At 40.4% G+C, this 26,025-nt stretch overlaps 1 protein-coding gene across 13 annotated transcripts in view; it reads left to right on the plus strand.

Moving 5' to 3' along the window:
- SMARCD3 (SWI/SNF related, matrix associated, actin dependent regulator of chromatin, subfamily d, member 3) overlaps nt 1-26,025 on the plus strand; it is an 85,166-nt gene that overhangs the window by 49,068 nt on the left and 10,073 nt on the right. For all 13 annotated transcript variants that reach the window (XM_057424274.1, XM_057424272.1, XM_057424270.1 and 10 more), the window contains 3 exons: nt 12,119-12,241; nt 23,910-24,032; nt 25,848-25,943. In XM_057424274.1, the coding sequence (XP_057280257.1) occupies nt 12,119-12,241; nt 23,910-24,032; nt 25,848-25,943 (342 nt within the window). The remainder of the gene's footprint in view (nt 1-12,118; nt 12,242-23,909; nt 24,033-25,847; nt 25,944-26,025) is intronic.

Here is a 26,025-nt window from a genome sequence, read left to right on the forward strand (position 1 = left end):
ATCCTTCCCTTGTTCTCAGGTCACTGAAATGCTCATTCAGTTTTGGAAAAGTTCATAGGCATCTTCATTCATAACTGAGGACCTAGATCTCTGGAGCTGATGTGGCCTGTGTGACCCAAGTCTAGCAATTGTGCCTCAAGTCGACCTCAGGCCACAAACTGTCTGTAGAGAACCACGACTGCGTTTCAGACTTAGCCTCCTTTTTCTCCAGGCTTTGTTTCCTCATTACTTCTGGTCAGTGTCTTATTTTCTTTTAGTTCTGAGTCATTACATTTTTTCACTGTTCTGTTTCTTCAGCTTCCTTGCCTACCCATTCTGATGCAAGAATCTCAGCTGAAAATCCTTCTGACTTCATAGCTGTGTTTCTGCTTTTCCTCATTTAACTTGCTGAGTGGAGTGCAACTTTGAAGCAGCAAGCTGCTTCTCCTTAAATAGCGTGCTTGTCACTTAATATTGGCTACTATTCTTCTTACTGGGCCCCAGATTCCTATGAGGACTTTTTGGCTAGCTGTGCTGACAGGTTTTTGTACAGCTGTCCTCTCCTTTTCATCCTCTCTACTTCATTCTCCTTTACACAAATACTCAGTCAGCTCCTGCTGCCATTCACAGACTACCATATGAGATTCTCTGCACAGATCCCATACTATATTAGCTGTCCTGTTGGTTTTTGGTCACTACATGGCTGTTGCCCACCTCTTTCTCCATCTGGCCCAATTAGAGGTGAGGAACACCTGGATTTGCTATTCACTCATAAGAAAAAAATAGTTAGGAATGTGGTAATATAGCAACAAGTTCAAGATCTTGAAGGGAATGAGGGAGGAGGTGAGTGAAATACAGACTCTGGACTTCAGACAAGCAGAGTTTGGCTTATTTGGGGAACTGGTAAGTATGATTCCATGGGAAGCAGCTCCAGAGGGCACAGTGGCTTATAAAAGCTTACAGGTCTTTAAGGACCCTCCAAGCACAAGAGCAGTCTGTCTTGATATGCAGGAAAATGAGCAGATTTATGAGGAACCCAGCTTAACTAAGCAGGGAGATCATGGTGGAGGTCCCAACATCAAAAGGCAGTATATAAGAGGTGGAAGCAGGGATAGGCTGCAAAAGAGGAATTTAAAAATTTTACCTGGACATACAGTATCAGGAAAGTCAAAGCTCAGCTGGAGTTGAGATTTCCAAGGGATGTCAAAGGCACCACGAAAAGCTTCTTTTGTTACACTTGTAATAAAAGGCAGACCATGGAAAATGTGTGCCTGACACTGAGTGGTCTGGGTGATACAGTGACAACAGAGACATATTAAGTTTGAAGTACTCAAAGTTGCCTTTGTCTCAGTCTGCGCTAACAATGTCTTCCATACCTCTGTGATCCTTGAACATGTTCAAGAGGAACAGCCAGCAATGGACAGGGATTGAGCCAGGGATTACTGGAGAAGAGGTCTCCCAGTGACTAGAAAAAGGCAGTCACTGCACCTATCTTTGCAAAAGGCCGAAAGATCAATTCCAGGAACTGCAGCCAGTTGGCCCTCACTTTGGTCTCTGGGAAAATCACAGAGCAACTGCTCTTTGAAACACATTTCTGAACACGTAAAGGAGAAAAAGGTAATAGGGAACAATGAGCATGGATTTACTGAGGGTGAATCATGCTTGATGAACCTGACTGCATCCTCTGATAAAATGACTGGGTCTGTGAGCAAGAGGTAGCAGTAGATATAATTTACCTTGGCTTTAGCAAAGTTTTCAACACTGTCTCCCATAATAGTCTTGTATCCAAGCCAACTTGGTCTGGATGCATGGACAGCCATTTGGCTGGATGATTTGACTTAGGTGGTGGCTAATGTGTTGTGCTCTACTGGGAAAACAGTGCCAGGCTGTGGGGGTACTCTCCTGGCAGCAGTTAAGTTTAGCATTTTTATCAATGAAGGAACATTGACATTGACATGGAGGAAGCAGGGGAGTACTTGCTTATAAAAGTTGCAGATAACATCAAATCATGGAGTAGGGGGGAACCAGCTAATATGCTTGGGGACAGGCTACCATTTAGGGAAGCTGGAATGAATCGATGGAACTTTATGAAATTCAGTGAGGTCAAATGCATAGTTCTTCCTTGGGAAAGTAGGGGTCACTAAGCATTTGCTGGTGCTGCCTGGCTGGGAGCAGCGCTGCTGGAAAGGCCGTTGAGGCCCTGGTAGACAATGAGCTGAGCATGCACAAGAAGTGTGCCCTGGCAGCAAAAATGGCTAACAGCATCCTGGGGCACAGCCAAGAGATTGAAGGACTTGATTACCTCAGTACTTGGTAGCTCGCACCTAGAGCACTGTGCTTAGTTTTAAACATTAAAAAAACGTTGGCAAACTGGACCGACTGCAATGAAGGGTTGTCATGTTGGTCAGAGGGCTGGTTCAGCATGTAAGGAGAGACTGAGAAAACTGTCCTTGTTCAGCTGGAGGAAGGATGTCTCCTAACAGCAGCTTTCCAGCTTCTAAGAGAGGATGGTCAAGAAGATGGAGGCAAGCTTTTCAGTGGAGGATGGCAGGAGAATAACAGCCATCAAGTATAAGCTGAAATAGGACAGGAGCTGGCTATATGTATGGAGAAACTTTTTCATAAGAGGACAATCGAGCACTGGAACCCAGAGAGGTTGTGGGGTCTTTCAAACCACAACATAACCTCATTGTCGACACTGCTTTGAGCAGAAAATTGGACTAGAGACCTCCCAACATCCCTTCAAGCTGGTGTCTGTGATCCAGCTGCTGTTCCATAGAGCATCTCTAGCAGAAGTCTGCAGAAATGTTGCTTTCACATGCCATCTGACTCCCTGCTCTACAGCTGATGCTTTCCAAGATGATCGCCTTTGTTGTCACATCTCCAGTTGTTTCTTTGGACTGCATGCCTCAGAGGTTTGGCTGGGTCATAAATGCTGCCCAGCCGCTGAACATAAAGGAGCTACTGAATTGCTGTTACTAGAACTCTGAGAGTAACTCGTAAGGAAGCCTCATAATCCTAATTCATAGATGTGACTTATAGCCTTCTTTTATGTAATTAAACATTCAAATATAAACAGTGTGGAGCTTAGGTGCTTAGATGTATTGCTTCTATCTGCCCATGTTAGTCAGTGCTCATAACTGATTACCAAGAGTGGCTGGTGAATAACTTGCTCACCTGTTGCTTGTAGTGTTGCAGAATCTTCGTGGTTTTGAATGGTATCTGCATGTGGCCATAAAATTCAGAATGGCACAGGTTTTAATTGCTTTTGTCATGTTACTGGACTGTATCATTGGCTCTGTGGTAGCCAGTCAGAAATCTTCCCTGAAACACTCTCTCTTAGGGATCAAGACTCGCAAGGTGGCACAGAGTTAGAATTTCTAAGAAGTGTCAGCCCTTACCTATCCTTCTTTGACTACCATAGAAGCCTCAACAGTGAATTTTGTCAATAAGCTATAGGCTAAAGTTTCTTAGCAGTGAAACTGTCCAGTAGTTGGTAATTCAGACTTTAGTCATTGTCACCTGTGAAAATGCTGCCTTTGAAATACTTTTTTTGATATATCTAGGTTGTGTGTGTTTGCTGTAGGTAGCAAAAAAATTGGCCCAAGAATTGGGCTTGTCAAGCTTGGGGAACAAGAGCCTTGTCTTCTGTTACCTCTCTCAAAGATGGAAATTACAGGCTAGCCTAATTCTAAGGAAATAGCCAAAGCTCTGTCTGTTAGCGTCTGATGGTTTGGGGTTTTTAATTGAGAAAAAAAAAAAAAAGGCTAGTTGCTGAAACTGTTTTGTTTGTCCCTGCTCAGGTAGGGAAGGATTTAATTGTTCCTACCTGAAATAGATCTCATTTGTTTTTTTTTTGAGGGACCTGTAATGAAAGCTGACTTTCACTTGGAAATAAACATCAATGTGAAGGGCACACTCTTATGTATCTGTTTTTTGTTGTTGTTTGGTTGTTTTTGGGGGGTGGTTTTTTTTCATTATCTTTAGTTTAAACTCAAGTTATGCAGGTCACAGGATGGTGTCTGTCTGCTACATACAATCTGCCTGATCAAGAAGGATACAAAGCCTTTCTCAGATATCTGGAAGAAGCCCCATGGTTGCAGGCCCTCATACTCATGGGGAAGCTTTTACTACCCTGAGTTCTGCTTTGAGGGCAGCAGCACCGGGCACAAGCACTGCAGGAGATTCCTGGATTGGATTTGGGACCATTTCTTGACACAGGCAGTCAGCAAGCCAACAAGGCGAGATGCTCTGCTGGACCTGTTACAAAGAAGGAAGAGCTGGTTGGGGATATGAAGGTCATAGCGGACAAAGGGGCTCAGAGAAGCTGGCTGAACTTCCAAGGACAACCTCTTCAAAGCAAAGGGGAATGATCAGACCAGAGTGCAGAAAGTTGATCAGGCCTGGCAGGAGGCCAGCAGCGTCAAGCAGGGAATTCCGAATTGGCTTCAAATGCAGAAAAGGAGTGTATGGAGGTGTGAACGGGACTGGCTTACCTAGCAGGAACAGCACAATGGTGCTCAAGCGTGCAAGTCTGAAATTAGGGAAGTCAAAGCTCAGCTGGAATTGAACCTAGGAATGGATGCGATGGGCAACAAGAAAGCCTTCTGCAAGTGAATCAGCAGCAAAAGGAAGACTAAGGAAAACCCATATCTTGGTCTGGTTCTGCTGCTCATATCAAAAAGCCATGGAAAAGGCCAAGGCACTCAGTGTTGTCTTTGCCTCTGTTTCTCATGGTATGCCCTGTCCCCAGGCCTTCCAGGTGCCTGAGCCTACGTCAGGGTCAGAGCACAGCTGTTCAGAGGGACCTTGACAGGCTGCAGAATCAGGAGGGCAGTTCAATGTCTAAAGTTCAACACAGGCAAACAGAGATTTCTGCTTCTGGATCAGAATAACTCCATGCAGTGGTACAGGTGGGCATCAACTGGGTAAAGTAGTTTTGCAGGAGAGGATCTGAGGGTCCTCAGAGAGAATGAGTTTGTGAGGTAAGCCAGCTGTGACAAAAGCCAACTACAAAATGGGCTGTATTAGGACAAATGTTGTCATCAAGTTGAGGAAAGAAGCTATTTGCTATGCCACACTTGTGAAACTGTGTCTGGACTTGTGGGCAGAGGACCACAGAGACATGATATCCTGTCAGGCTGGATAGGTGTGGGGCTCGCAGAGGACCACCAGGATGCCTGGGGGCTGAAGCACATGCCTACCAAGAGAAGCTGCAAGAGCTGAGTTTGTCCAGCCTTGATAAGAGAAGGTGAAAGGGAGAGACTGCTGGTAACTGTCACTGCTGTGTGGGATGATGGAGAAAAGGCAGAGCCAGCCTCCTCTTGGAGGTGCACAACAGTAGGATGAGCAACAAAATATTGGAACAGGCTGCCAAAAGAGGCTGTGGGATGTCCATCCTTGGTTAGAGACATTCAGAACCTGACTGGACAAGGCCCTGAGTAACCTGATACAATTTGAACCTGGTTTACGCAACAACTGGTTTGCAGGACTTCCAGAGGTCTTTCTGATCCAAATTATTTTTGGATTCCTAAGGCTTAAGCAGTTGTCCACCACATCATGGCTTTTCCAGGTACTCTGTGAATCCTTTGTGTCAAGGGTACTCTGTGAATCTTTCATCAACATAACTTCAGAAGTTCAAACGGATTGTTGCTAGGATGTGGGTGACTTTGGTGTTTGTCTTTTGTTGGAGAGAGCTGTGGTAGGTGCATCTGATGCGCCTTGACTAGCAAAGAAGTGCTGACTGCCTTGACACTGAGGATTTGTGAAGATCAAGAAAGGCTGAACTGTATATAGACCTTTTTCTGCTGTACAGGAGTACTCCTATAAGGGCTCCACCTGAAGAGACTCAAATTCTTTCAGAATTCAGTATCCTACAATGTTAAGTTTATGGTGGAATGGGTTATACTCTTGTTGGCAGGAAAGATTACACATACAGTCATGCTGGATGTCAATGAGGCTGACACAGATCTATTTCTTAGGTTTGCTGGTGGCCACACTTCAACTGGGGATGCTAATGAAAACCCAAACAACCCTTTTTCGAAAACTTTCTATGCCAAAAATGAATTTCTTAGCTCCTATGTTTTCTGATGGCAGAAGTCACAGAAATGATTACATTTATTATTCAAAACAGAGGAATCAAGAACTAACATGTTTGCTATATGAGAATATTGGAGATCTATGTTTTGTAGTCTGTTTCGGTAGTGTTAATAGCATGGGAGATGGCTTTGTTCTTTCCAGAAATGGGAAATGTCACATCTGTTTCTGTTTATGTGTCTGCTCCTGGTTGTGTCAATGGCAATGAGAGAAACTCAAGGAAACCTCTGTCTCCAGCTTAAGCTCAGGTTTTCCATCACTGACAGATTTTTTTTTTTCTGTCATTTGATATCAGTATTCTTGTCTGTTCTTTATGGTCTGCATACTTGTATATCAGCTCCTTAGAGCTGTGTGAAGAGGTGTATTTAATTTTACTAGAGAGTGGCAAGCCTTCTTATGGAAGGCTTTGAAAAGAAAGGACACATATTTGATCTTTTGGGAGAAGATTAAAAGTACTAATTTGTTTTGAGTGCCATGCAACTAGTCTGATGCTATCATGAGGACCTACTGCTACTTTGGTTTGTTTTTGTTTAACTTTTACATGACTCTTATAAGTAAGAGTGTATGTAATTTAAAATCACTAGTAACAAAATACTCCCTGCAGTCTTTGTCACATTTTTTCAATATCTGGTTACAGTAATTCCTAAGAACTTTTGCTTTATTTCTAATCTGAGCTAAATTAACTGGCTTCATGACACCTTGTATTATAAAGGGTGTTTTTCTGTCTGCTAATCATCTCAATAGCTTTTCTCAGAATTTTCTTGAGTTTGTCAGTAGATTTCTTCACTTGTGACTCTAGTGGTTTTTTAGTGATTATGTTACTGCCAAGCGTAGCAGTAATTATAAAATCCTTACTCGTGCTCCATGTCTTCCTGCTTATGTAAGAACTTCAATGGCCACTTCAGGCTACAGTGGTGTTCTGGGCTATTGTTTCTTCTCCTACCGTTTCCTATTGTTCTGAGCTATTGTTTCCTTCTCTACCATTTCCTATTGTTCTGGGCTATTGTTTCCTACCCTACCATTTCCTAAGTTCTTATAAGATTTCCCTGGGAAGCCATGAAAGTCCCCATGCTGTAGCTGTGTCCTACATCCTTTGCTTCCAGGTTGGTGTTTTGTTTTTTGGTTTTTTTTTGTATTTTGTTTGTATTCAGTTATTTGTATTGTTTTCTTTCTCCCAGATCACCATGGTATGGATGCATATCCCTGTCCTTTTCTTTATTTCTGATTTCCCTATCCTGTGTCACTTGTAGGTTCTGTTTGTTATGTTCAGGTTAAATTAGAAGTCACAGAACCCTTCCTCTTCTTTATACCTTGCATCTTTGTCTGTTTGCTGCTGCTCATGCAGGTGACTTTATTAACTTATCCACAATGAGTTTCAGTCACTTTCATCAGTAGCCATGGTCTCATTAGTACCACCGGTACAGAGAAATTACTTGCTTCGTTGTGCATTCTTTTGTGGTTGTTCAGTATTGCAGCTCAGCTGCTAGCATGCAGCTCCATCAGCAAACTTGGAAAAAGTCTTTGCTGAAGTGTCCTCCAGTCTTTTCAGGTCATGATTAACTAAAAATTGTACAGCTTTTAATGCATTTATGTCTCTTGTCCACTTCTGGATCATTTTAATAAAAATGCCAAGTCAAAGTAGATGAAAGATGTAAGGTTTTGTGTATCACTTGGCCACAATGAAGACAGAATCTTTGTCTTTTGTGCCTTTTTTCAGCTTTCTTGGGCAATACATGGCCAGTGTTTGCTTTTTATCTGTATGTCACTGGGAATTCCTCAAAAAGTTCTTGTGAAGAATTGTATCCCTAAGGACCACTTGAAAGTCTAAATTATCTGTTTTACTTTTTCCATTATTTCTGGCATCTTTAAGGAATGGATGGGACGTAATTTTCTTGCAGGAGAGATACAGCTAGGTCTCTTGATATTTAGAAGACTAAATTTGGAATTCACATGATGCTTTTTAGTACTCTTCCAGCCACAGTAGTAATTAGCTTGGAATGGACACACGAGATCAGTTTTGACATTATGTGTATCTTTCTTTATAGCCTTGGAAACTGAAGCAGAGTTGTTTCTTTGGTGTACTTGAGAGAGTTTAGTCTAGATTTAAATGTCCATGACTGTATTTCATAACTAGGAAATGTTCATGACATTCAGCTTAAGACATTGTAAGGAAATCAGAGTAAAGCTGTCTAAATCTTGCTTGTGTCTTTTATCTGCACATAACAAGCTTGTCTGTCCTGGTTCCGCATTTCTTCTTTGCTTTAGTTCAAAATACAACTTCCTGGTTTTGTTCCCGTAACTCCATGACTATAAACAGATAAATATTTTATCTCATGAAACTCTTTGCTAATATTTATTTGATAATGAGACAGCCAGAATGAAGATAACATTCTAAATAAATTTACAAATGCACCATTCCCCAACACAATTGCATTATTAGGATGATGATGGTTTTGATGGGGCTAAGTAAGGGATAGGACTAGGAGTTAATGGGATGTCAAAGTAAAAAGAGAAGGAAGAAATTTTTGAATTAGAACACAGTTTTTTTCAGAGTTGGGAAGTGAGGACTGGGCATTCTGCCTCTGTGCTAAGGATTGCTGCATTAGGTGACTGCTGTAGGTGCAGAGGAGAAGGGGAGAATACAGTTCTGTTGTTTACACAATATTTTTTTATGTTCTCTTCTCTGCCTGACAGCTGCCAAGTCCAGTTATGGATCACTCACAGCCATTCCACTTCTTGGTGACAGGCAGACAGCAAAATACAAATTCAGAGTTGGGGAATCTCCCTTCCCCTCTGGATGATTTCCTGCTCTCTAGATGAGGAATGATCTTTTTGTTCCCTGCCTGGGCTTCTCTTGCTCTCTCTGTTAAGTTTTACATTGTTTGAGAAGATCCTTGTACCCCTACCTGAGTGAAGACATCTGAGCACTTTGATGCCATGTGCAGCTTTGTAAAAAATAAATCTTGTTCAGCAAGCCTACCTTCTTCTGAGGAGATCACAGCATTCTTTGATAACAGAAATTGTGTTGATACTGTTGGATTTCTTCAAGCCGTTTGATCTGTTACCAACAAGGTCTTAATTAAAAATCTTACAGCATAAGTAAGACTATCAGTTACCTTAAATTAAAAAGTCCTTCACTGTCAATTTGGAGACACATCAGTGAATGGGTCATTTCCAGTGCTGCTGCCCTCAAAATGGATGTCAGTGTGGTTAAAGTTTTCTCATGAGGGCCTGCAACCGTGGGGCTTCTTCCAGATATCTCGGAAGGGCTTTGTCTTCTTCTTGATCAGGTGGTTGTAGGAGATGCCCCTTGCAGTGTCACCTGCTCCAGTGCAACTCTCAGCATTTGGATAAAGCCTTACCTAGTGTGACAGCCTTCCAAGCTGTCATACTGTGCCATTCATAGACATTATCCCATGATACTTTTCATATTCCAGAAATGAAGTGTTGCAGCTGTTCCCTGGTTTCTGTTTCTGTTTGATAAGCCTTGCACATTTGTTTGCAGGCACATGTGGTGGGGCCTCTACATTGTGCTGCTTTTACAAGGAAATGGTGAGAGTGTCTCCCATCCTGCTATTCCCTGCACATTGTCCTCACTGCCCCCACTTATAATTTTTCCATTCTTTTGTCACTGTCAATGAATAATCAATGGAAATCAAGGGTAAAGGTGCATGATTTAATATGTTCTTCTTGATTTTTAGATTTTTGAAACATTTGCATTTTCACAATTGGAAAAAAAAAGAACCCCTGACCTCTTGAAAGACATTATCTTACTAATGTTAATAATAATCTATTCCAGTTATCCATATAATTCTAACCTAAGGTTTAACATACATAGCCCAGTATCCTGTCTTCACTGTGACCATACCACATACCTACAGAAGAATACAAACACAGGCAAGTGCAGTTCTTCTCCTCTATACTCTTCTAAGCTGCAGCCATTTGCAGTTCAAGGAATTATATGCAGTATTATCTTTGTTGTATGTATGCTTTCTTAACATCTTATAATTTTTAATACCAGTTCTGTTATAGTTTTGAATACCCTTTCACTTTCATGTGGTAAGATGTCAAAGTGTAAAATAGAAATATTTATTGACGATTACTGCTGTTTCTACAAGCTTCTTAGAAATTTCATTAGATCTTGGGTCCAGTATCCTGCACACTAGCTGGAAAGCTATGACAACTATAGTACATGCTTAATCTTGAGGGCTGTGTAGGCCAGCAACCTGCTTCATCGTGTGCCTAGGAGTTCATGAACTGAAGCTATTTTCTTAGGTTCAGAATTTTTAATTGACTGCAGTACAGCATGATTAATTTCCTCTATGCAGAAGGAACTGAGGAATCTTGTCTTTTGTGTGTGACAGGATAAAAGCATTGGGGTATTTTGTTGGGTCCAAGGATTTGTATTCTGTGTGGGTAGGGAGTATTGCCTGTCTTTGTTCTGCAAGCTGTCTGGCAACTCCTTGATGTTTCCAGGGCAATGCTTGCTCTTTATGCTTCAGTCTTAAAAATGTTCATGTTCTTTTATTATTTTGCTGATACTAAGACTTTTTGAAAGGATATAAGCAGTTAAAAATACAGAGGTTTAGCTAAAGCTGAACAGAGTTTTTGGCTCCATGGTTTTTGCTTCTCCAAAGTGTCAGTCCTGCTGTAAATAGAGTATCTCAAACAAACAAACAAATGAGGTTGAAAGAAGCATTTATTTGATAGTATTGATCAGTCTAAATACAGGAGAGAAGAACTGTTCCTCTTCAGGATGAAGAAGAAAAGTATTAAGGGAAATGTATGAGCAGGATGAAGAAGGTGCCTAAGGAATGCCTTCCAACTGCTGCTCCAACTATGCAAGAAGGTGGCATCAAATGAAGCTAACGGATGGCAGGTTGAAAATGAGCAAAAGGAGGTACTGCTTCACACATAGGTTCTAGAACACTATGCCTCAGGCTTTTGTAGGTACTAAAGGGCAACAACTTTCAAATGCTGTCAGAGACACAATGCTAGGATAGATGACAGTTGGGATGACCTTGTGCAATAGTTCTTGTGTCCTTGCAGAACAGGGTGAACAGGTGTATGCGTGGTGTCTCGCATAGGTGTTTGTGTCTTACATCAGATTAAAACTGTCGACTTCTGATTCTAAAGCAGAATAGGAATATGAACTACCTTTTAATTCCTATAGAAGTTTTGTAAAGGTTAAATATTTTAGTTATATAAGTGAAAGCTAGAATGAATATTGTAGAAATAGGCAAGGCAGTCCAGTAGATTTATTATAATTAGTTACAGTTCCTTTCTTTTATGGTTTGCCTGCATGACTTACTCCCAGTTAAGAACAGACCCTTTAATGTAAGGGTGTACTTTTCCATTTCCAAGCTCAGATCATTAGGTCTTCCACCTAACCTACTTCATATCACTTCTTCTGCTAACTTCTTTGGAAAAGGGGAAATAGAAATGGGGTTTGTTAATTGAACTAATGTAGTTTAACTAGTGTATTGAAATATCAGTAAAAGTTGGAAAGATCCTAAGGTGACACCTTATAGCTGGTCATGTTGAAACTTTGATGTGAAGTTCGATTTCATGTCAGCCAAGAAGATGTGTTGACTAAAGGGCAGTTTTTACTTATGATGGATAACACTTGTTTTTAAAAAGTCAACATGAACATGCACCCTTTATTTTTAGTCTAGAGAGAACCAATACTTTTTTTAGTTTAAACAGGACAAATTTGCTGTCCTTTGTCTTCCTAAGAGCAGTGGCTCCCAGGCTGCCTGTAGCTAAACCTCACTTGAAAAAAAAACAACCAAAGATCCATGATTCAGACCTTGTGGATTCAGTTGGGTCTTCCAGAATTCATTAGCTTTAGTTCTGTGCTCCAGCTTTACAGTCATATGCTTCTATTATGCCACTGAGACCTGCCCCACTAATGGGGAACTACTTTAGGGGTAACTCCTTGTGAGCACATCTGTCTAAGGTCTGGGAAAGTGTCGGTATTACTTCTCTAGAACATAGTAGATTCTTGCTTCTAGTGCTTGGATATTCCTTGCTTCCTTCTCAGATCCGGGAGCTGGTTCCTGAGTCCCAAGCCTACATGGATCTGTTGGCCTTTGAACGCAAACTAGACCAGACCATTATGCGGAAGCGTGTGGATATTCAGGAAGCGCTGAAGAGGCCAATGAAGGTACGTAATGAACATTTTATACATTAAGTTAGGGCAAAAAAAGTAATCCTTGTATTAAATGGTGGAATGATCTTCCCAGTAAAAGTCCTGTTAACAGGTCAGACAAAGCTCTTAAGAATAAGCAGCTGGGGAGCAGCATGCATAGAAAAGTGGTGGGGAAAATTCTGTGGATATTACCACCTCTGTCTTCTGAAAGGCTTTAATAAGGAGAATAATAGCTTCTGGATAAATAAACACTGGCTTTGGAACTTTTTATTAGAATGATTAAAAAGAAAGTAAGAGATTAGAGGGGTGTGCTAAAGAGATGTATTAAATTTCCCATTAGAACTCGGTCATAAGCTAAACTTGTGGAATAATAAAACATATAATGGGAAGAATGATTTACAGGAAAATTATTAAAGATCCTGCAAAAATATACACATTCACATAGTCTGTAAAAGGACGATTTATGTAATGAAAGAATGGATGGCATTTTCTGCAATTTCTATTAGATTGAGCCCAGCACTTCACCATACATAACACCCTACTGAAATGGTCTTTTCCTAAGTTTTCTGAGTCTATTCAACTGGATCACGGAAAAGTTTAGGTAGGTGGAAACTGGAAGTAATCTAATTCAACCTCCTGTTCAAAACAGGGTTGTCAAGGCCTTGTGGAATTTTGAAAATCTCTACGGATGGAGGTTTCACAGCCTCTTCAGGCAACCTATTCCAGTGTTTGGCCACTTTCATTGTGAAGAATTTCTTTACATTTCTGTGACTGTATTGAATGCTCATACTCATTCATATAGTAAGTCCTGTAGTATGAATAGCTTTGCAGCTGCATGTCTATTGTGAAGTAAAGCTGTCATTTTTGTCTGTACCAGAGTAATGGGTATCAGCCCAACTAAGATCAAGATTCCATTCTGTTTGTCACTGTACAGGTATGTGATAAGATGTGGAAGACTTCTATCTCTGATGTTTTTCCAGTTCTTATATATGAAACAGAAAAAAAAATGGAAAGAGTTAAATTCCATTAACATATCTATTTATAGGTAGGAAGTGAAGTGTGGGTGCTTTAAATCACAAGTTTGTAGTCAAAAACTGTCGCATATAATACATTGGACTGACTCTTGGAATAATTTGCCTTAGCTTCTTAATGTCTGTGGAACACCATTATTTTAAACTAGCTAGGAACTTGGCTATGTTTGAAAGTAATAGAAGACTTAGACTTGCATTGATAAATCTGCAGGAAGATTCTTATTCTGTGGCAAACCCTTTAACTAGGGAGTTGACCAGTACATGAGCTTCCAGCTCTGAATATCCAGAGATGTCCAGGGCCCTGTAATGGGGAAGAGTCAGGAGGCACAGCACTCTACAGAAACTATAGACAGAAAATTCCATTTCCATCTAGGGCTCCGCAGACATTTTAAATATCAGTTACTCAGCTAGTTAACATCTAAAGAATGATCAATCAGATGTTTTTCAAATTCATGTCTAGACTTAGCATGTAGCAGCTGTGAAATTCAGGACCTGTCAAAAGAGAGCTAAGCCCAGATAATTTGAGGTTGTTATGATGTTAAGTGTATTCATTTTATTATAGTTGGAGCATTAGTAACAGCAATAAAAGTTATCTCTACATTTCTACCTCCTATCAAAGCTTTTGTAATTTTGAAATATTTGCCTTAAAACAGTGGTTCCCAAGCTGGGATTGTAATCCTGGTAAAAATTTAAATTTGTCTGAGGCATGTGATAATATGTAGGGAATATGCAAGACTGCTCCAAATTACCAGTTGTGATTGCACTTACCATATTGGTCACAGTGATTGCGTTGTAGATAGAAACAGTCTTTGGCAACCACAGGTTTATGGTCTAGTGTTGCTGACTTTTTTTCTGTGAAGACTAATTATTCTGGAGAAATTTTAAGGAAAATGTTTCAATCACTTTTGATTGAAGACAGTGCATAAAATTTGCTTGGCCTTTTGGTCCTACTTGGACATTCTGTGAACAGTTGCTGTGTTGAAACAGATGACAGCTGTGGCGTTGCTCAGAAAGCAAGGAGACTTAGGGCTTGTGAGGTTGGTTGAAGGTGCGGAAATGGCTTTCACCACCTGGCAGCTCACTTTATCACTGTTAGCAGCCCTTCTCAGCTCCCAGCTTATTCACTCCAGATGCTGCCTTGTCTTTTCTCTGCTTTTGGGTACTAGCATGTTCTCTTCTGTTAGTCCTGTGGCTTGGGCTACATTCTTGTCTGCAGAGTGGTATTTGCTGCATGCCACTCATTGCAAGTCCTTGCACTGACCTTATGGAAAACTCATGCACTCAGAATTCCATAAAGGACTTTTTAAGAGGGAGTCAGGCAGACAGGGCTGTTTGACTTCAGTGTGGCCAGAGGTACAGATATAGCAAGCTCCATGGCCTGAAGGAAACAGAAACCTCATGGCTCAACTCCAAACAAGTAGATGTCATTGAAGAAGAATGCATTACTGAAAATCTGGACAGCTAAGGCCATGGTGGACTTTGGGAGTGGGATTTATTTGGCTAAGTATAGACATCTACATTGTATTTGTTTATATGTAAGCTAGTCACTCTGGACTCCCTTTATAGTCAAGAGATTTAGTCAGTGTGGGCAGTGGCGTTCAGGGCACAGTACAGTAAATAGTAGTAGATGTTTAAAAGAATATAGATAAATCATGCCCTAAAAAGCACCTGTTTCCCTCCGTTGTCTAAGCCTGAGATAACTAGTTGTGGACATAAACATAATTTTAAGACTGAGATGATTTTCATATCAAGGTCACCTGGCTGAGAGCAGAGCATCTAGTGACTCATCCCACAAGCAAGGCTCCTGTTCCAAGCCCTGGCACCACAGATGATATTTTGTCTCACCCAAACAAGGGGCTGTCACTCTTTCACATCGAACTGGTGGGGGATATAGACCAGATCTGTGTGTAGTTTGAGTTCCTCAAACTAAATATTCTTTCCCCACTTTGAGGTTTTTAAGATAACTGAGGAATTACTGTTGGATTGCTGGCAGAAGGAAAGTTGCATTTTGTTTTTCTGAAACAAAGGTTTCTTCATGATCCTCTACCCTCCAGGCAAACTGGTTGATCTATTTTTTTTTTTGCTCTGTATGCCTTGAGCCACAGCACACTCAGATCTGTATCTGAGTTCTAGAGTTCTGTTGTTGTAAGAGACTCTCATCTTTGCTGTGTACTCAATTCTGTACCTGCAAGGGATATTCTTAGGGGCAGAAGAATGAATAATATCTGGGGATTTTTGTGTCATACTCTGAACCCTACTGGCATTGAGCTCCTGGAATCAAACCTGTACTCACTTCAGTCAGCAAATGCAGTTGGTATCATTTACTCCAAATTGAACAAAGCATTTGATTCATTCTTCATGAGATGTTATGGAAAAAGAGCTGGGGATTACTAAGGAAAATTTTAGGTGACTGAGAGCAGTGGCAGCTCTATCACTTTTTAGCTATTGTAGAGTCCCCTCTGTACTTTGACGTCTGTGGCACATGGGCAGTGTACTTCCTTTTCTGTGGTTGTCATGTTGGACTTGGCGCTGGCTGGGATTAAGTGGAGGAATTCCTGCTCTAAAACACTTGCCAACTGATTTGAAACATCATTAAAAGTGATGAGCAATAGAAAAGTCCTAGTATTGCTGCAGAAGTCCCTAGTGACATCTGACTTGTTAAAGCTGGAATACAGTGTCAAAATGAATGGTTCAAACTAGAATGATAATACAAAAAAGCGCTTCTGGAACAACCTAGAGAAAGGAAGATTCACCTTGTGTATGTCACTTGGCTTTCATATGTGAATACGAAAAGAAGAAAAGGGAGGGACTGGTAGTGGCTGCCTTTTAGATGGAGGGGAGGAAAAGTATCAACAGATAGGCTGAATGACAATGTTGGCACAAGAACAAACAGGGAAAAGGTGCCTGAATAAATGTAATTGTCAGAGAAGACTCCAAGGAGAGGGAAAAGAGATTTCATTTTTGAAATTGTATCTTCATTGGTTCTGAAATGATACAGACCTGTAACCTGGACTTACTGTTGCTGCCAGCTCAGTGACCCCAGACCCCATCAAGCACTACAGTGGTTTTCATAAGATATTTTAAAGCTCTTCAAGGTAAATGTCTGCACAAGCCATTTAAAGTAGAAATATGTTGAAGGTAAAACAGAATTTATGCCAATTAAAATTTAAACGCAACAATGTATTGAGGGAATTCTATTAGGAATTTTCTTGTCTTTATCATCAACGATAAAATTTACAAAATAAAGAAAAAAAAACAAATAGCTTGTAGTTTCCTGAAGTGTGAGGACATCAGTCTGCAACAGATACATCCTTTAATTAGTATGTGGTTATATGTACAGAGAGTTGAGTTGTCCTTAGTCTCAACATGTGTCACCTCAGAGTCAGTGGGCTTTAGATGAGTCCACCTCCTTCTGGGTACCCTGAACTTGGTCCTAGGAGTTCCGAGGTTGTCTTCTCTGGACTGATCTGGGACTTCTTACACATGTTATTATTGAGAGGACTGAGTTGCCAATGGGACCACATTAACATGTGTTACTGCATTTACTGGCTGGCTTACTGCCTGGATAGTTACTTATTGGCAGAGCCTGTGCCCACAACCTTACCATGCTATGCTGCTTTTAACTAGTTAGGACTGAATCAAGCCACTGGGTAAAAAGTTCCTCAGCCTTGACACAAACAAGCAGAGTGTGTGCATTCTTAACCCATCACAAACTAGCTGAAGTATTTGATGAGAACATGATAAAATCTTGCATGATCACCCTCCCTCTCCACATGCAGTGGCAATAGGAATTATGAAGCTCGTGTGGATCAGTGTCCTTACTAATAGTGACCAGTAACAGGATCATGGATTGGCTGGGGTTGAAAGGGACCTCTGGAGTTCATCTTGTCCAACTCCCCTGCTCAAGTAGGGCTACCTAGAGCTGGTTGTCCAGAACCTTGTCCAGATGGGTTTTGAACACCTATAAGGTAGGACATCCCATGGCTTCCCTGGGTAATGGGTTTAGAGGGAGTTTGTTTTGGTGAGGGTTTTTTTGTTGTTGTTGTTGGTTTTGTTTGTTTGTTGGTTTTTTGTTGTGGTTGGGAGGGGGGTGTGTTTGGTTCATTTTTAAGAGCTTTTGACTTTGGTCCAGCCCACTGGTAGTTCAAAAATAGACCAATTGTGACTAATTAATGTGCATATTTATGACAACTAGAGCAAGATATCAGAGATGTAATAGATATTTCATTATGTCAAGTCTTTAAGTCAAGACTGGATATCCTTTAAAATGAGCTGCCCTGTTTGATGTATGATTAGGTACTGTGTTGCACAGGAAATTAAACTGGACAATAAAGTATCTTCTGCCTTAAAAATCTGCAAATTCTAAATCTGTGTTCTGTGACAGCGAGTTCTATGGGTTAACTATGGTTCATTATGCTTTGTATAACATACATGACATACTTCCGTTGATCAGGTTTGAATTTGTATCTCCTTCTTTAGGTCAGCCTATATTTTAAGTGCATCTTTCACGTTCTTTAATGTTCTCTTTTCTTACGTAAAAAATTCAGTACTCCCAATCACTGTAGAGAAAGAATAATTCAGTGCACCTACCTATTCTTACCACCCATTAGTATTTTTCTTCCTGAAAGAGTACAGTATACAACTGCCAGATAAGCTGCTGTAACTGATTTTTTTAGGCTATTTTTCATACTATTCCCCATTTTATTCCTCTATAACATTTGTTTGACTTTTTGGAGGTTTGCAGGGGTTTTTTAGTTGAAGTTTTTCTAGAACTGTCTACAGGTGTTCTTCGTGTGTTAGTCCAATTTTGAACTCGGTAAATACTGGGTAGCTCCTTCATGATACTTGTTTATTCTACCAAGTCACTGATTTTCCTGCTTCAAGTTGGCCATTTTTAAGTTCTTGTCCATCTTTTCTTGCCATGAGTTACCTAACTAATCTTACGCCTTCTACAAATTTTGACATACCTGATTGTTGCTACTCTGGATGAGCGATACCTCTATATTCCAGTTCTGATGTGGACACATTTGATTCTTTTATAATGGTCAGACTTAAACACTTGTTATTTCTATACATTGTTGGTTTTGTCTCCTGATTTCTAGTCTCCATGCTGTTTTATCTTCCTCTGTTCTTTTTGTTTCCTAGTAAGTGTGGGTTTTTTTATTGTGAGAAAAAGTAACAGTTACTCTATGTGCAAATGCAGAAACACAGATGTTAATCTTTCCTGTGCTTTATGCATGAGGTTTTTTATGCTGTATTGATGTACACAGAAATCCATCCTTAAGATGTGCTTAGAAACCTGTTAATACAATACTATTCCTAAGATCAACAGCTAGATTTCCTTGATTCATCTTCTGATAACTTAGTTTGTTTGAAAGCCCAAGCGCAGCTTCTCTGGAAGTGGCCTGTAAGTACTGTGTCCTACCTGAGAGGTCACTGAAGGAAGCTTTAACTTCAACATTTAATGGAGATTTGTCTTGGGGGTATCACGCAGAGCATAGTATCTTCAGATGGCTGGATTCTGATTTGAATTTTAAGGATATAATGCTAATGGAAACTGACACCCCCCCTCCCCCCAGAAAAAAACCAAACAAAAACCAGGCAGTATAAACCAGAGGTAGTTTTCTGAAGAATTTGATGGATTTCCAGCATTACACCTCTTTACTTAAACTGTGCTGATTTGTGTGAAGATAACATTTAAGAACTTGGAGAGAAAAAGCTGTACTGCTGTTCCAGCATTCCTGTCAGCCTCCTTTTCAGATCTGTTTTGTTCCACATGAGCTTTCCTGACAATTGTACTGCTGTTGTAGCTGAGACCTTTGCAATAGTTCATTGCTGACATGCCCAGTCTTCTGTCACATATGTGTCTTTTTTTCAGGAAGAAATTTTAAGTGAAATACAGTGCTTTTTGGGGAAGGCATCTCTTTTTAATATGACTGCCATTTCAGGTTCATTTTGTTGAAGACAAGTCAAAGATACATCTTAAAGTTGTGTATCTTACACTTGGGGAATAAGCAGATTAAGCATTTATTGATTTTTGTTCAAGAGTTATTTGATTCGCAGTGTTGATCAGGTCTCTGTCAAGTTCCCCCTTGTTAATTTTTTCTGTGTGGCTGGTAAAGTTTCAGTGTGTTGGGAGAGATGAAATGTGATGCTTTCTTCTTGACCTAGAGCTGCAAGTTTTCTCTTTAGTTTTTGCTCCAAGGTACTGAGAATCCTACCAGTAAAAATCAAAGCCACGGGTTTTGGTTACTTGCTTTTCTGTTCTCTGAGGGCCAACCATACAGAGAGGAGAATTGATTTTAGATCTGTGCTATTGCTAAGATCTATGCATTGCTAAGAAATTTGCAGAATTTGTTGAAGAGCAGTGCCTTCTTCCTAAACTACATTGCACTGCTGTATTTAAGCTGCACAATAACCTAGTTGCACATAACTGATGTTGTATCATTTCCTGCCTGGATGAGATGGAGATGGAAGAATACCTCACATTCAGAGCCTTCTGGATATGAACTTGGCATTATTATGGAAGCCAGGAGTACTGATAAGTGAACTGAGTGCAGTGATTTTGGGTGTGTATCTTCAACCAAGGGACTTTATGGTCTGTATATGGCTATATATATATATGTATATGGCCAGTGCCATTTAGGTCTTCTTGAGCAAACTTGGGTCTTGACTATATCATTTCTGAGCTGACATCTTCCAAGGCTGATCATCCATATGATGGCCGTGTAGCTGTGAGTGCTGAAGTTGTTACTCACTGAGTAATCTCTTCAGGAGGAATTCAGACTATATTCTTCAATGTCTGCCAGAATCTTGGTTCATCAGGTGAGATTGTAGTGTCTCAGCTTACAGGAGAAGAGTCATGGTACAGGAGAAGGAGCCGACCTGTAGAAAGAAAATGTTCATTTGTAGAGCTATGGTTCTGATGTTTTGCTGGAGATGTATTTTCTTTGAATGCCACTGCTCAAAGTATCTGTTATCACTGTTGGTGATAGGTGTATGTAGGGCAAGTTCAAGTGCAATTCCAGTTCCTGGAACTGGAAGAAGATAGTCAACCCCCTAGAATGTTTGGTGCAGAGCTGCTCCCTGGTAGCTTTTATGAGAAGCCAGTAGTGCTGGCAACACTTAGACGCGTAAGGAAGAAGAGGTAGTGGGCATTTTGGGAAAGGCAGAAAGAAGTAGAGATGGAGTAGCAACTCATAAGGGGACAAACAGGAGGTGGATACGTTGTCAGCAGCTTAAGAAAGGTAGTTGTGGAGGCTTGGTTGTTTCTGGGTCAGTATGGTGCTGTACAGAGGAGGACGTGTTTGGCTGTTCAAGCAGTGTTCAGGGCCAAATGCCTCTTTCACAGCTTTTTAGACTGCTTACCAGAAAGTCTCTGGCAGATCTGGCTGCACTCTGCAGGTCAGGTCTAGAGTTACTGGTTATGACAGCTGTGATGGCTGACACTTGTTTGCAGTTGCATTACTATGTAGGTTCCTGTTACAGGATGGTAGCTCAGCTGTAGAAAGGAAGGCTAATGTTTGTCATGTCCTGAGGTGTACTTGGCCTGGTAGAGCGCCTAGAGGGAGGGGACGTTGTACCAGCTGAAGTGCAGGGTAGTGTAGTCAGCGAGGCAAAAAGGATGAGGGACTACCTCCTTAAAGTAAAACACCAGAAGAAAAAGCAGAAATTTGGAGTCTCCTGAAAGAAGGCAATAGCACAACCACAGCTGGATCTTAAGTAATAAAAAGAGAGGATTTTCTGTGTCTTCCCAGAAATGACCTTTTCTGCAACCTCGGAAATCACAGAGTTGCTGGAATAAGAGCAAGCCTGAAGAAATGATCCATTTTCAAGGACATGTGAGCAGAGAAAACATGGTTTACAGATTATTTTTTTTTTTTTTTAAATTCCATTTTGTGTGGCAAAAGTGAGTTTTCCTTTATGTTCCCTTACTCTGCTTGATATTCTAATGAAGACTTTTAAGATTTTGAGTCTTTTTCAGTCTAAAAATCTTTATTTTAATAAAATATTAAATATAAAATATTTATTTTAATGAAGATTTTTAATAGATTTAAAGCCCATTTGCTATTGGAGTCCTCTTGCAGTTGTGCAATTGCCCTGTTTGATTCCTGGTAAGTCAGAAGCAAGGATCTTTCTGTGGTTGCATTTAGGACATAATCACTGCCTTAATAGTGTTGCAAATTTGCTGTACCTTTTGGACCAAAATCTGAAGACAGCCCGCAGGACACAGGTTGCACATTTTGCTTGTTGGATAGAATATCTTTGATTAGCAGAGACTAAAGACTCAGCATTCCACAGTACTTACAGGTTGTCAGTAGTGTCTGTAACATGCTGGAGTCAAAGAGTAAATGCTTTTTGATCTAAAATCAAGGTACCTAGAAAGTAGGGCAAAAGATAACTTTAGAGATAGCCATTATGTAGGATTTTTGTTCGTAATTATTCTAAGTTTCTTTCTGATGACAGTGTGGAAGAAGTGGGCTGATTAATAGGGGTTACAGTGAGGAAATGATTAAATTTAAGAGTTTGTTATTTAGAAGAAAACACTGTACATTGAAGAGACAAACAAATAAAAGATATGCAGACTCATGAGTTCGGCAGAGCAGGGAAAGTATAGGGAACCCAGCAGGAGACCAGTTCTGAAATGTAAGCTGCATCTGGCTTATGCATGACTTGAAAGAAAAGTTATAAGGAGTTAGTGAAGGCAAACAGTGGAAAGTATCAAGGAGAAGTATTTTGGAGTGGAGTTAGGCATTGTTACTAATTTGGTTTCAGGTGGACTATGCCAGGCAGCTACAGCCTGAAAGCTAGGAGAAAGAAAGACATCTACAATACTCAGATTTGAATAAGGATGTTATTGCAGAGGATTATCTTAGTGATGAAATGTCAGATTTCAGAGGAAACAGACATAGTTTCTACCAGATATGGGGACATACAAGGAGGGAAGGAGTTTCCAGGGTAAAAGGGAGAATGGTTATAGTGTCTTTGGAAATCAGAAGAAGAGGAAATGGAATCTGTGATATAAACTTGAAATATCTGTGGCGTATTTAGAATGAACTCATAAGAGTTCATATGTATATAGATGCAGTTTTGCAAATAATCAGTTGGGAGTAAAATTTAGGAACATAAAATGTGCAAGTTAATTTAAAGAGTTTTGAATTTAGAAATGTGAAGTCCTTCACAAGTCCTCTACACCAAATAAAGATTCTGGGACATTAAAATAAAAATCCAAAAATCTATATAATGAAAGAGCACTTTAGCAACAGAAATTCTGTAAGAAAGGATGAGAAAGAGTATGGATTCCCAGGAATATTTCACTACCTGTCTGCCTGTTCTTATCTGTGTCAGCTTGTCATTTTCTGGACTTACGGCACTTTTGAAAAACCTGTTTCCTATCAGTGCATACTATTGACACTCCATTTCCATCAAACCTTTCTGTCACTGTCTTTTTCCTCTTCAGCCATGTATCTCTGCCTCCCACATTCCTCTGTGCTATATTAGATTTTTAGTTTCCTGACCTGATGTATATGACTTCCTTCTTTCCTATATGTGTGTATGTGGGAGTGTGAAAGCTTTACAAGACTATTTCTTTCTTAATTTGTATGAAGGTTGTTGTGACTGTTTAACTTGACAGCTGTAGCCTTTTTGTCATTTTATTATAAACAGATATTTGAGTCCCAGTGAAATTTTTGGCAATATCTTTTCTTGAATCCATGCATCAGAGTTAATCACCACGTTTTCTGTATGGTGCACAGGAGAGAAGGGCACTGAGAAGTAACATAGCCCTAAGTCAGTACAGTGACTGAGAAACCTTAGATACCCTGTAAAAATTACATCAGGTAGGCATGATTGTATCTCTCACAGGTTTGACCACCTGGGTTAGGGGTGAAGCATGATGCCTTCCTCCACTCAGGTCTCACAGCAAGCTGGATCTGCAACATGTTTGATGTGGGTGAAAGGCAGTTAAAGAGGAAGGTTGGACAGGGCCTTAGGTGACATGTTCTGATGTGGTGTTCCTGCCCACGGCAGGGGTTTGAAACTAGATGATCTTATGGTCTTTTCCAACCCAAACCATTCTATGATTCTAAGGTTAGGCAGCCTGTGTGGGAGGTATAGGAAGATTATTACCAGGCTCTGCATAATGTTAGAATGAAGATGGGCAAAGATGTGTCCAGCACATAATTTGCAGCATTAGTTGTATTTGTAACTGCCATTTACAAATCTGAACTGATGCAACTATGGAAGACATTCATGTGGCAAGAGGTTTGCAGCTGAGTTTTAGCAGTCTAGCTAGGATCTAGACAGGAAGGGCATTGTATCATGCTTTTCTTACAATTGTTTCTCAAATATCTAATCCAGGAGTACAGGTTGTATTTCTGAGGCTTGTCCCTACCTCTGAAGCTTGGCCCTGCAACTTCCTGTCTTTCTCCACTTACAGTGGATCTTAGTATGTTTGTATAGCCAATAGTTTTTGAAAGGAAGTTTCAGATTCAGCTCTTCAGTATATTTTCCTATACATAACCAAATCTTAAATTCTGGTGCAACTGTACTAAACTTGCAGATTCTCTACTAAATGTATAACTATCACCTTTCCTGTGGCTTCCTCAGATCTTGGACTTAAAATGGATGTGTACTTTTCTTTTCTCTAACAGCAAAAGCGGAAACTGAGACTTTACATCTCCAACACATTTAATCCTGCAAAATCTGATGCTGATGACTCTGACGGCAGCATTGCTTCATGGGAGCTGCGAGTGGAGGGGAAGCTCCTGGATGACGTATGACTTACCTGTGCTTCACTGGGGCTGGCAAGGATCTAGAGGTTGTCCTGTGGGGTGGTGGACTTTACTGGGGACATCAACTGAGACAAGACATCTCTGAATGGCAGCATTAGCTTATTGCTGCTGGGAAGGTGCTGTGTCCAGCTGGAGTGAGGGATAAGACCATAATGTAAATGTTGGGAAGGGGCAGGGAGGGCAACAGACTTAAGGACAGGACAGGTATGAAGAGGTGGAGAGAATAGGGCTGAGACAATTCCCTTAAAAGATATGGCAGGGTTCAGGTCATGAGAGGTGTGCCTGCAGCAAACATTGCATCTTCTGAAGAGTACGATGACAAGGGGAGGTGAGGAGTTTACATTCCTAGGGAGGACAAGATGATGTATGGAAGGTGAGAGCAAGGATGGAAGAAAAGTTTTATCATTCTGAAGTCCTCAGAAACCTCAGTAATGGATTTAGCCTTCCTTGGGGAAGGCTGGACTTTCCTAGAAAAAGGTGTCATTTATTTGAATAGACTGGGCAAGCTAAGTATTTGATAAGATACAGATGGAGAGCATGTCTGTATGGAGAGGACAAGGCTTTCAAGGCATATCTCTGTCTGGAGATAACTGTACATGAATCAAAATCATAATCTTGCTGGAGGATGAAGGGGTGATAAAGTGCGACATCTGGAAATTGAAGTTAGACAGACTCAATTTAGAAATTAGAGCACATATTTTAACAAAGAGAGTCTTTATTGGAACAAAATAGCTTCTCAATTACTGGCAATTTTAAATTGCAGGAGGATGTATTTCTAAAATATTATCTGCATTAAATGAGAAGAAAATACTTGAAATCCTGTGGACTGTATTCTATGAAAAGTCAGATTATATATATATAAAGTATGATTATAGATATGAAATCATAGATATGTATATGTATATAAACTTCACAGTTTTTCATTCAGACAGTATGAGCTGTCTACTAAAAAATAACTGATAATTAAATCGAAAGGCAAAATGTAAAAGGAAATACTTTTACTTAGTGTATGATTAATCTGTAAAATTTACTGTTATCTGACAAATCAGACTAAGAAATTAACACTCATCAAAAAAACAAACTGTTAAATAAAAGGTATACAGCAGCCATAGAATCACAAAATGGTTGGTTTGGAAGGGGCTTTCGAAGATCATCTACTCAAACCCTCTGCTGTGGGCAGGGACACCTTCCACTAGACCAGGCTCCTCCAAGCCCCATCCAACCTGGCCTTGAACACTGCCAGGGATGGGGCAGTCACAGCTTCTCTGGGCAACCTGTGCCAGGGCCTCACTACCCTCATTGTAAAAAACGTCTTCCTTATGTCCAATCTAAACCTATTGTTTTTCAGTTTAAAAGCACTGCCCCTTGTCCTGTCACTACAGGCCTTGTCCCCTTCAAGTATTGAGAGGCTACAATAAGGTGTCCCCAGAACTTTTCTCTTCTCCAGGCTGAACAAGCCCAACTCCCTCAGCCTGTCCTCACAGGAGAGATGTTCCAGCCCTTGGATTAATTTTGTGGTCTCTTCTGGACCTGCTCCAACAGGTGCTTGTTCACATTACAAGCCAGTCTTTTCCAATAACATTAAGAGAGTAAGGGAAAACTTCCCTCAAGTGTGCACTGTTCCACTGCTGTTGAAATATTTGCATCTTACCCTGCATTTGTCAGAGAGAAAACTTAATTAGATTGATCACATCTGTGGTCTATATGGGAATTAATATTCAAGAGAAAGAGAAGGAAGCATAGAACACAAGCTAATATACGCAGCCTTAAACATTTCTGTTTCTTCTGCTTGTACAGCTCAGCAAACAAAAACGGAAGTTTTCGTCTTTTTTTAAGAGTTTGGTTATTGAGCTGGACAAAGATCTTTATGGACCTGACAACCATCTTGTGGAGGTAAGAAGGTCATGCACCCTTTGCGTATAAACCTGACACTAGCGCAGGTAAACAGCTTTGTTCCTGTTTTCTACCTTGTTTA

Source organism: Pezoporus wallicus, unplaced genomic scaffold (genome assembly GCF_028554395.1).
Source record: "Pezoporus wallicus isolate ANWC-B61680 ecotype Strahan unplaced genomic scaffold, APGP_CSIRO_Pwel_v1 contig_5485, whole genome shotgun sequence".
Taxonomy (NCBI): domain Eukaryota; kingdom Metazoa; phylum Chordata; class Aves; order Psittaciformes; family Psittacidae; genus Pezoporus; species Pezoporus wallicus.